The following is a 10,943-nucleotide window of genomic DNA, read 5'->3' on the forward strand; positions in this document are numbered from 1 at the left end:
GTAGGATCAGAAGCTTGGGAGTTGGTGGCTGGCTGTAGGCCTTGGACATGGCGTTTTGGAGCCGGTCGGATATTGGCCGGACTTTCTTTTCAGCCTCCAGAAGGATTATGCACATAAAGTGGAGTGGGGCGGGGAGATCACGAACATGCGTACTTTTGGCCGGCACACGACAACGGAGATGGGGTCGGGTTATTTCCCCGACAGGGGTTTTGGAAAAGCCGCATATATGCGAAACATAGAAGTTTTATTGTCCGGAGAAGGTTATAAGTCGCTTCAAAATCTTGCAGTGGGAGGAACTAACCCGGCTTATTACCGAGCCAAGACGTCCAACAACCCCGAGTTCGGGACGCATTTCTTCTATGGTGGGCCGGGATATGCTACTGCAGCTCACCTGACTTGGGACTCTACCCTTCTATATCTATGTTTCTGCTTGTTGTTCTTGGTTGTTTAGTTTTTTTATCGGTTTGTTTTATATTATTGTTTCTTGTGACTTAAGAGACGGTTTGTTGAAAAAACTTGGCAGTGTTTGGTTGTTGTACTTGCTAACAGAATGCTTGATTGTGAAGTTACTAGATCATTTATCTTCTTAAATTTCGTGTAGATAAAAAAGCTAGATACTACTAGAGTGTGTATAAAGGAGGGTTAATTTCCTTAGTGTGTGTAGTATGAAATGAAAGCTAGAAACTTCCAACGCATGCCTTGTCATTGTGTGAGTATACTCCATGATTTTGGCATGTACAAGAGACTAACGAGACTTCAAAATACATAAAAGTTTCATAACTAGTAATCTCGGCGTGGTCCGCATTAATATCTGCCTTTGCCAATTTCGTTCGGATGGATCGATCAAGCTCTTCTAAGTCAAGCAAGTGTAAATCAAAGCTCTCATAGCATCAGCTAACCTACGCAACTAAAGAAAAACATTGCAGTGACAACAAGTGAATTTCTTGTCTCTTAGAAACATTCCATCCCCTAAGAAGAAGAAATTTACATAATTGATAAATGGTTTTAACTTGCCACAAATTATACAAATAAAAAGCCCGTTGGAACATGCAATATATGATTCTCTCATTGTAACTTTGTGAGTAGATACATATTCATACTAGCCTAATAAATCTTGGAGAACAAATCATATTTACCGCCACTAATCAAATCAATGATTATAAAGATAGTAATCAAGCTGAAATACCAATACATACTTCATTAAACATCACAATAACAAATAGTACATACGTATTGAAAGTTTGAAACTAACGATGTAGACCCCTAGTACACAAAGCATACCAGAATACAGAAACAAAAATCAAGAAGTAAAGATTAAAAACCAGTAGAACAATGAAAGAAGAATCTTTAAACATACCACTTACTGCTGACAATAATGTTTTGAGGAAGAAGAGCCTCAAGTTGGAAATCATCTTTCTCTTTCTCCCATGAAACCAAAGGGGACAACACTATCGACGTTTGTCTTTTTCGATGTACTGAACGCAACCACAATCACATCTGAAATCCATGGACCGTCTCCGTCTCCGTCTCCGTCGTCACCTCGCCGAAACGAAAAAAAAACTAAACAGGACAATGAAATTGGTAACCTTCACCGGGAGTCGCCACGCGCCTCTTCTCTCTCTGCTACGTCTTCCCAATCTCGTTCGAATCTGCCAAATAGATTTTAGGGTTTCAACAAACAAAAACTCAGAATCCGTCGATTTGAGTACCATCTCTCAAAATCCTATGAAATCTGTAACCAAAACTCAGAAATTTAAGTTCACCTTTATCTACTAAAATAAGCCGTCGATTTGAAGAGACATATGTCGCCGTCCGTCGATTCGCCGAGAAATAGAGAAATTTAGTAGAGCACTTCCTTTAGTTTACTCCTAATCGAATCGTTAACAACGTTACTCAATCTCCACAAACGCAGATCTTACCTTCGCCGGAAACTACGTCCCGAGCCTCCCAAACAAAGAAACCTTATTTTTTTTTTTAAATATAAAATGGCAATAATTGTAAATATGAAAATTATATCTGGGTCCATGAACTATTACAAATTTTTGTTTTGGGAACATAAGTTATTGCTAGTGAGATTATAAAAAGAGTGAGGAAGTCAATCATCACAAATAAATTATAAATGCAATCATATAAGAAAACAGTGTATTACAATAGTAACTTTTCCTATGAGCTCTATAGAGGAATTCAAATGTTTTTATTTGTTTCTGATCCCACATTTTGACTCTATTTATATAACTTTTCGTCTTCAAAATTTTATTATTATTAATTGATTTTTTTTTTTGAGTAGAGGACAAGGAGACAAAGGCCTTCTTGCTATTTATTCATAAACTAAAAAAAAATTACAAACGGACATCACACGGAAACGCAGTTCCGGTAACATCATCCTTGACAAGCGACTCCACACAACTCGGAGCCGCGACTCCACACAACTCGGAGCCGTCACTAACCAATGAAAACCTAAAGACAAAAAAAAAACATAGTTGGCTAAACCATCAGCTAGACGATTAGCTTCCCTATAGACGTGTTATATCTGGACTATCCAGCCCCTTGAAATGAAGCCATGATACATGCGTACCAGGAACGACAGGGGGTGCGATGCATCAATCCTTGTGGTAAGAAAACCAACAACTAACTTCGAATCAACCTCCAGTTCAAGCCGTGTCACCTCTGTTCCCAGGAAATATGGAGACCGTAATAAACTCCCCACAACTCTGCTAAGGACGCGGAACAAATACCTATGTTCAAAGAAAAACCGCTGCACCATTGCCCCGTCCTATCTCAAGGGGCTGCACAAGCTCTGTTGCAGCAACTGGTCCCCCACTGCCAATCATGGTTATATCTCCACAGGTAGGGCGATGATCATCTACATGATCATGCATCAGATTCCATTCGATTTTGGCCGGTTGGTTTATGATCAGATTCTCCAGCTTGGTCTGCAAGCCCAGTCGACGTTCCCGTTGCCGTTTCCCAGTTTGATCTACCAGCTGCTTCAAGTCCAGCATCTTGTTGTTATTGAGCACCAACCACCTCCACGCAAGGTTGCAACAAAGGTCTCGCAACCTGAATCTTCGCGTGTGCCGTCTAAGTCTGACTCGGCGGCTGATCGCAAAGCCATGCGTCGGGCTATTCGTATTCTGCAAGAAGCGCTTTCTGCAGGTAAGTTCTCTCTTCGACTCAATCGTCTGTATGTTCCTTCTTTCGCCTGTTTTTGACTCATTTGTGCTAACCAAGCAGGGGGAGATGAGGATTCGGAGTCTGATGATTGAAGGGGTTTTAAGTTTGTGGGGGAGCAGGTGTTTTTTTTGTTTTCCGTTGTTTTTTGGTTATTGAACTCGCTGGTCATTGACCATAGACTGACCTGTTTATTTTGGTCTGTAATAAGTTTGAACCAGGCTTTGGTCCTTTTTATGATGGACTTGTGTTTCTACTGTTTCTAGGTTTTGTCTTGTGTCTCTGTGTGTCTTTTGGATTTTTCAGGTTTGGGTACATCAGTTGCTTGATTATCAAACTGAGTCAAAAAGGAGAAGATTGAAGGTGCAATTGCAGTAGCAGAGCGCTGTTGGAACAAGGAGCTGTGAGGACACAAGACTCTGTACCTAGGATTGGGTGAGTGAGGTGTGACAAGGAGGCGTAGCTGACGTGTCATTGTCTGTGTATGAAGATAAAGCAAAATTGGGAGAGAAGATATTGGGAGAATATCTCACTCGACGATTAAGGAATGATAGACCTTGGCGAACAAGTATTTGCCTTAGACGAAGATTTGAAGATCTTCTTGTTAGGGTTTTGAGAGGTTTAGTATAAAAGACTAAGGGAATTTAGTCGTAGGTTTCTTTAACACTTTGAAAACTTTTGGTGAGAGATTGTATACTTCGAAGCTAATCAAACAATAGCTAAGAAGGTGAGTGTTGTTCTTCTCTTAGATCTATACTAGGGTTAGTTAGATAGAAAAGAGAAGAGTGCTTAGATTTGTTCTTGTAATCATTGATTTGTTTTATAAGAATAAATAAAGAAGCGTTTTGCAAGCAGAAGTCTATAGTGTAAACCTCTATACCTTTACAATGTTGGAAGTGCATATTGCTTACTAGTATACATATATTTTGGATGGCAAACGTGGTAATGTGTAACTCCTATTTTGCAAATTGTATCTTGGTGTGTAAGGCTAATGAATTGTGACCCAAATTTGGTTATTCTAGTCGATTGTTGCCTCGAATTAATTTGGCAAAACATATCTTTCCGTAGAAAATCTACTTTTATTGGATATGAAATCTAAGATATCTTTATAAATCTATGAAATTCTTCCTCAACTAAATTCAAAATGGTATTTAATCCACCATTTTTTAATTGATAAAGAACCAATCAAAAAAATATCTAGATTTTTAGATCATTTCCATCTTTGAAACAAATTAAAAAAATTTGATATGATTTTTTATAAAATATCATTTAAATTAGAAATTTAATATCAAATATTATTGACGAAACTAAATAAACATGTCGTAAAATTTGATAACAGAACAACTAACATCTGTTTATTCGTTGTTAACTAATCTGTTATCAATAAAATAACGTCGAACAATTGTTTTTTCTCCTAAAAAAAAGATACTTCCTCCGTTTCAAAATATAAGATGTTTTGAGTGAAAGCACACATATTAAGAAATAACTACTTTAAAGAAATTCAACCAATCATAAATAAGACTACATAAAAAATAATAAAAAAATATAAAAATAATCTTAAAGTTGTGTAAAAAGTTGAAAACATCTTATATTATGAAACAAAAAAACCTTTAAAATATCCTATATTATAAAAGGGAGAGAGTAATAAATAAAAGGATAACACCGAAAAGAACCAGAATAAATGATAAACCATAATTGTGACGCCACGTATCTACTACTGTCCACGTCTATTCGTACACTCGACGCAGATACTGAATGATCGTTTTAAAAAGCTCTGGTCTGGACGCTCTTTATTTCACCCTTTATCAACAACCACTTTTCTAGTGTACATGTTCACATTTTGGAGTTGCTTTGCCTCATTTTTTTTTTTAAAGGTAGTATTATTTTTATATCGGTACATGTTTAGGCATGCCATAATAAAACATACCTTAATTCATGAAATTATATTAAATGAGTTTTAGCTCAATTATTGATTTAGATTATTTGTTACCACAACACTATTTTATTAAAAAAGTTTTCAAAAGTTTCGTGTAATTTTAATTTTAATACTGTATCTATGAAGTTTATGAGTGGATCTACCGCTTAGTTCGATTTAGATCTCGTGTTAATTACTAGAACACTAATTTTAAAAAAGTTGTCTCGTCGTGTTAATAAGTATCGAAATTTAGTATTGTGATTCATTTCATGATTTCGAAATAAGTATCAGAAAGCTTACACAATTGAAAAAAAAAAAAAAATATATATATATATAGTGAAGTAATTGGAGCTTATGTGAAAGGTGAAGTGAACTAGTGTAGTATAGCAGAGAGAGAAGAGATCTTGCGTCGAACCGTCTTATAAATGATTTGTGTTACTTGAGACTGAGGAAAACAACCTCATTGATGAGATTTGACTCTATATTATATTTTGTTAACAAGTTTGTAGATGAGATTTAAGTTACCAATAGTATATTTTTACCAAAAGTTTTTTTAAAAAAAAAAATACCTATGAGAATGAACTTTATTATTTTGAACGTTCACATGATTAAAATTTAAAACCAGTAATATCTTAATCAATCACTTCGAGAATCATGACTAGTCCGATTAGATTAATTAGAAAGGTTAAGGGGAATTGTGGAAAATAAAAGTAGGTAGGGGATCAAACTTGCAAATTTCATAAAAATATTTCGTTGAAAATTCAACTTTAGTAAAAAAGAACAAAAAATAAGAGAGAACTCAATAAAGAAAGAGATCCCTAAAAAAATTAACGGAACATTCCAATTTTTTTTTTTAATATTTCGATTCATCTCTCATCATTACATAGACACCATCGGAAGGGCTCTCTCGTATTCTTCTCAATCTCACGACGACCAAATCTGTATGACCAGATAAACATACTCTTCTACTTGTTGACTTCGTTGCTCAGTTTCTTTAAGGGGGTTGGTTCTTCTTCGTCGGATTGTTTTTGGGTCAAAGAGCTTCGAATTCGAGTGTGAATCATCAAGATGGACGGCGACGGTTCCGGCAGGCTTATCGGCTCGGAGATTCATGGATTCCATACTTTACGAGGTATAAGACTAAGACCCATCTCTTTGGTTTTATTTTATTATATGTTTTGTTTTTTTTTTGATTCGCTGGTTCTTTCTTTGGTTTATTCCAGTGAGTCTTGTTGTTTACCAAAGCTGTGGTAGTTGAGGGCTTTGTTATATTATATAAAAAAAAAATGTAATTTTTATAAAATAGTACTACTCTTTTATTATTGGGTTTTGGAGTTTATTACACTTTGTGTATACATTTGTATAGGTGACGTGGCCGTTTTTGTTCCTTTTGCAGCCATTGAAGTTGAGTTTGTAGTCAGTTACTGTGAAAAATTGAGGTTCCTTAAGTTATTATATGTGGATTTCGTGTATGGTTCATAAGTTTATAGTGTGCAATCTTTTTGGCATCTGTCGAATTTGAATTTGGATAATTCAGAGGTTTTTAGAAGGAGGTGATGAAATTGTGTGTTATGCCTGAACAAGTTTACATATTTTGTAAGCACAGAACCTTAGAAACATATTTTATATTTGTGATGATTGATATATTGAATTTGTAGTTTAAGTTTTGATGTACGTTGACATATGTGCTGGTTGTGTGTTTTGCAGATCTTGATGTCCAGACAACATGGGAGGAAGCAAAAAGCAGGTGGCTCCGGCCAAACGAGATCCATGCTATCCTCTCTAACCCTAAATACTTCACCATCAATGTCAAGCCGGTGAACTTACCCAATAGTAATCATTCTCTTCTATACCCAAAATATGACCACTCAATATGTTATAGGATGTTTGTTCAAGTTTCTATACACTAATGTTATGTTTCATTATTTTGTAGGTGGCAGAATTATATTGTTCGACCGTAAGATGTTGAGGAACTTCAGAAAGGATGGTCATAACTGGAAAAAGAAGAAAGACGGAAGGACAGTTAAAGAGGCTCACGAACACCTCAAAGTGACTTTTTTTTTCTTTTTCTGTAGCTTATATCTTCTGAAAAGCTCATATCATGATTTTTTTTCCCCAGCTAATTAATGTCCTTTGAATGATGCTAGGTTGGTAACGAGGAAAGGATTCACGTATACTATGCCCATGGTGAAGATAAAACTACTTTTGTTCGGAGGTGTTACTGGTTACTGGATAAGTATGTAGTAAGCAAAGATCACTGACTTGTCTGCTATATGTCCTTTTAGAAACTACTTGATTAGAGGCCCTTCTCTTCAGAAGGTGATGAAAGTAAATCATCTCTTCTTTTTTATGGCAGGGCTCGAGAGAATATCGTCCTTGTACATTACCGTGATACACAGGAGGTTTGTTTTCTTTTCCACCTGTTCTCAACTCTCACTTGTGTTTCTTATGTTACAAAGTGATTGTTGGATCAGTCAGTGTGATGTATTTCTTTGCTATCCATGTTTGGATTCTCTCTTTCTCTATTGAATAGTCACTGTCTCTGGTTGGTAGGCTTTATTCGCACTCCTCTTTGATATTTTGATTGGTTGAACTGATATGTTCAGGCAGCTACATCATCGGGGGAGTCAAACCCTAGTCCTATCTCTGTCTCTGATCAGACATTCCCAAATCCCGTGGCACCTGAAAATATTGATTTTAGCATTGAGAACTCACGTTATCTAGGTGAGAAACAATTTTCAAGTGATCTCGGTTTTTCACAGTTTTTCTAGGTAGTATTGGGATTTGATGCTTGGAAACTTTGAATGCTTTCTCGGATTTCTTCATTTGGACACTTATCACTCTTTTTTCTTTTGGCGGCTCACAGCAAGTAACAACAGTCCAGTTGTTAGAAATCATGATATTAGCCTTCATGATATCAATACGCTTGATTGGGATGAGCTCCTGATACCAACCGATCTTAACAACCAGTCTGCCCCAACCGTAGGTAAGTTACAGAGGATTTGAGTATGTCAGTTTGTGCAGTTAAAAGAACAATGGGATAATGATGAAGATATATTTTTTTCTGTGATCAGATGATCTGTCATACTTCACAGAACCACTCCAGAATGCTGCAAACGGCTCTGCAGAGCCTGGGAATGTGACAGTGGCTGATGAATCTCTTGATGCTTTGCTTAACAATGGTCCACAGAGTCGAGAGAGTTTTGGAAGGTGGATGAATTCATTTATCGGCGAATCTAATGACTTGCTGGAGGATCCTTCCTTTGGCCCCATGGTTACGCATGAGCAGGATCCGTTAGCTCCTCAAGCTTTACTTCATCCGCACTCCAACATACCTGAGCAAGTGTTTAACGTAACTGATGTTTCACCTGCTTGGGCCTATTCTACAGAGAAAACAAAGGTTATAAGATCTCAACCTAGAGATAGTATGTGCTATCATATGAGTAAATTAATGAATAGGGATTGTGAAATGGAGAGCATAACTTTCTTACATACTGATTCTGCAGATTCTTGTAACTGGGTTCTTGCACAACAGTTATCAACATCTCGAAAGATCAAACCTGTTCTGCATTTGTGGTGACTCGTGTGTCCCTGCGGAATATATCCAGGCGGGAGTCTACCGTTGCATCATACCTCCACACTCGCCTGGGATGGTAAACCTCTATTTTAGTGTAGACGGAAACAAACCAATCACCCAATGTTTCAGGTTCGAACACCGTTCAGTCCCAGTTCTTGATAAGACCATCCCTGAAGACAATCAAGAATCCAAATGGGAAGAATTTGAGTTCCAAGTCAGACTTTCTCATCTTCTGTTTACCTCTTCCAACAAACTCAACGTTCTCTCCAGCAAAATCTCATCTACTAACCTGCGAGATGCCAAAAAACTCGCTAGCAAAACATCCCATCTCTTAAACAGTTGGGCTTATCTACTCAAGTCAATCCAGGGGAATAAGGTGTCGTTTGATCAAGCGAAAGATCATCTCTTCGAGCTTACACTGAAGAACAGGCTTAAGGAATGGCTTATGGAGAAAGTGCTGGAAGGTCGCAACACACTGGATTATGACTCCAAAGGCCTCGGTGTGATCCACCTCTGTGCCATTCTTGGATACACTTGGTCGATCCAGCTGTTCTCGTTATCAGGTTTGTCGTTGAATTTCCGTGATAAACAAGGGTGGACTGCTCTTCATTGGGCAGCATACTACGGAAGGTAAAAATGATCTCTTTCACAAGTTATATGTACTTTGTTGTAAGCTACTTATTTCTGTATACACTTTTTTCTTGGGTTTTGAAGGGAGAAAATGGTGGCTGCTCTTCTCTCTGCTGGGGCAAGACCAAATCTGGTGACAGACCCGACAAAAAACAATCTTGACGGATGCATGGCGTCTGATTTGGCACAGCAAAATGGATATGACGGTTTAGCTGCATATCTTGCTGAGAAATGTTTGGTTGCTCAGTTTAGAGACATGAAAATTGCTGGAAACATCAGTGGCAATCTGGAGGCTTGCAAGGCGGAGATGATGAACCAAGGCACTCTCCCGGAAGATGAGCAGAGTCTCAAGGACGCTCTGGCAGCATACAGAACAGCTGCAGAAGCAGCGGCTCGGATTCAGGGTGCGTTTAGGGAAAAGGCGCTGAAGGCGGCACGGTCAAGCGTGATTCAGTTTGCTAACAAAGAAGAAGAGGCTAAGAGCATAATTGCAGCTATGAAGATTCAGAATGCGTTCCGGAAATATGATACGCGTAGGAAGATAGAAGCCGCTTACATGATTCAGTGCAGGTTCCAAACTTGGAAAATGAGAAGAGAGTATCTGAATATGCGGCGTCAAGCAATTAGGATCCAGGTATGAAGTGAACAGTTACTCTTACTCCTTTGTACAAAAACTAAGAGAACCACACAAGATTCAGCAACCAGGATTATAAGTTTACTCTGAACTTGGCTGTTCATAATCATCACCTTTTCCTGAATTCCGCAATCTATAAGACAGTGAAAGTCCACACCTATATCATAGCGTTTGTCTGAATTTTGCAACACATATAAGTGTCTTTCCCCTTCTTTTGCAGGCTGCTTTCAGGGGATTACAAGCACGGAGGCAGTACAAGAAGATCGTATGGTCGGTAGGAGTGTTGGAGAAGGCAGTTTTGAGGTGGAGACAAAAGAGAAAAGGGTTTCGAGGACTCCAGGTTGCAGCAACGGAGGATTCTGCAGGTGAGACAGAGGAAGATTTCTACAAGACGAGTCAGAGGCAAGCAGAGGAGAGGCTGGAGAGATCTGTAGTGCGAGTCCAAGCCATGTTCAGGTCTAAGAAGGCTCAACAGGATTACAGGAGGATGAAACTCACGCATGAAGAAACTCAGGTGAAATCTATTTTTTGTTTCTTACATTTTTGAAGCTCATTTTAGGGGAAAAAAACATAAAACGGAGAAATGTATTAATACATAAGTAACGAATCTTGTTGATGATGTGATGCAGTTGGAGTATGATTGCTTGGAAGACATTTGATATTGAAATGACTATGGAGAGGTGAGTCAAAAAGAGGTTGGTGTTGCACATGGATTATTGGATTGTATTGATCTGTAAATTATGTGAATGGAAGAGGGTACTCGACCTTTTCTGAAATTGGTTTATAAATAAACTACAAAAGTATTCTCACAACGGAGAGCACCAACCTTTGTTGTTGATTGATGTATGAAAAAGGAGACAGACAGAATTAACAATTAGATATAGTTTTTTTTTTTTGGGGTTTTTCTAGGACTCTGGTGTAATCTACACTTCTGTTTTGTAAAATGAAACTGCAAGTGACCAGAGAAAATCTTATGTATATTTGGAGTCTTAAACTAGGTTTCTCTGCCACCTGAC

The 10,943-nt window shown here is 37.8% G+C and overlaps 1 protein-coding gene and 1 long non-coding RNA gene across 3 annotated transcripts; one reads left to right on the top strand and one right to left on the bottom strand.

Annotated features, from left to right (window-relative positions):
* Positions 1-626: 626 nt before the first annotated feature.
* LOC104765538 (uncharacterized) lies at positions 627-2,200 on the bottom strand. The gene is made up of 3 exons (XR_763895.3): positions 1,764-2,200; positions 1,358-1,649; positions 627-907 (listed from the first exon to the last, which is right to left on the bottom strand). It is a non-coding gene; the product is annotated as an uncharacterized LOC104765538 (long non-coding RNA).
* A 3,625-nt stretch (positions 2,201-5,825) lies between these two features.
* LOC104765539 (calmodulin-binding transcription activator 6) lies at positions 5,826-10,905 on the top strand. 2 transcript variants are annotated; one of them, XM_010489263.3, is made up of 12 exons: positions 5,826-6,218; positions 6,794-6,919; positions 7,020-7,135; positions 7,234-7,322; positions 7,443-7,488; positions 7,693-7,810; positions 7,953-8,072; positions 8,161-8,486; positions 8,593-9,293; positions 9,378-9,927; positions 10,148-10,441; positions 10,557-10,905. In XM_010489263.3, the coding sequence occupies exons 1-12, from the start codon at positions 6,155-6,157 to the stop codon at positions 10,584-10,586; spliced, it is 2,580 nt and encodes an 859-aa protein (XP_010487565.1). In that variant the 5' UTR covers positions 5,826-6,154; the 3' UTR covers positions 10,587-10,905. The 2 variants fall into 2 exon arrangements, with proteins under 2 accessions (XP_010487565.1, XP_087357030.1); XM_087500904.1 differs by lacking the exon at positions 5,826-6,218 and adding an exon at positions 6,418-6,682.
* Positions 10,906-10,943: the final 38 nt, after the last annotated feature.

Source organism: Camelina sativa, chromosome 19 (genome assembly GCF_030686135.1).
Source record: "Camelina sativa cultivar CO46 ecotype springtype chromosome 19, ASM3068613v1".
NCBI lineage: Eukaryota > Viridiplantae > Streptophyta > Magnoliopsida > Brassicales > Brassicaceae > Camelina > Camelina sativa.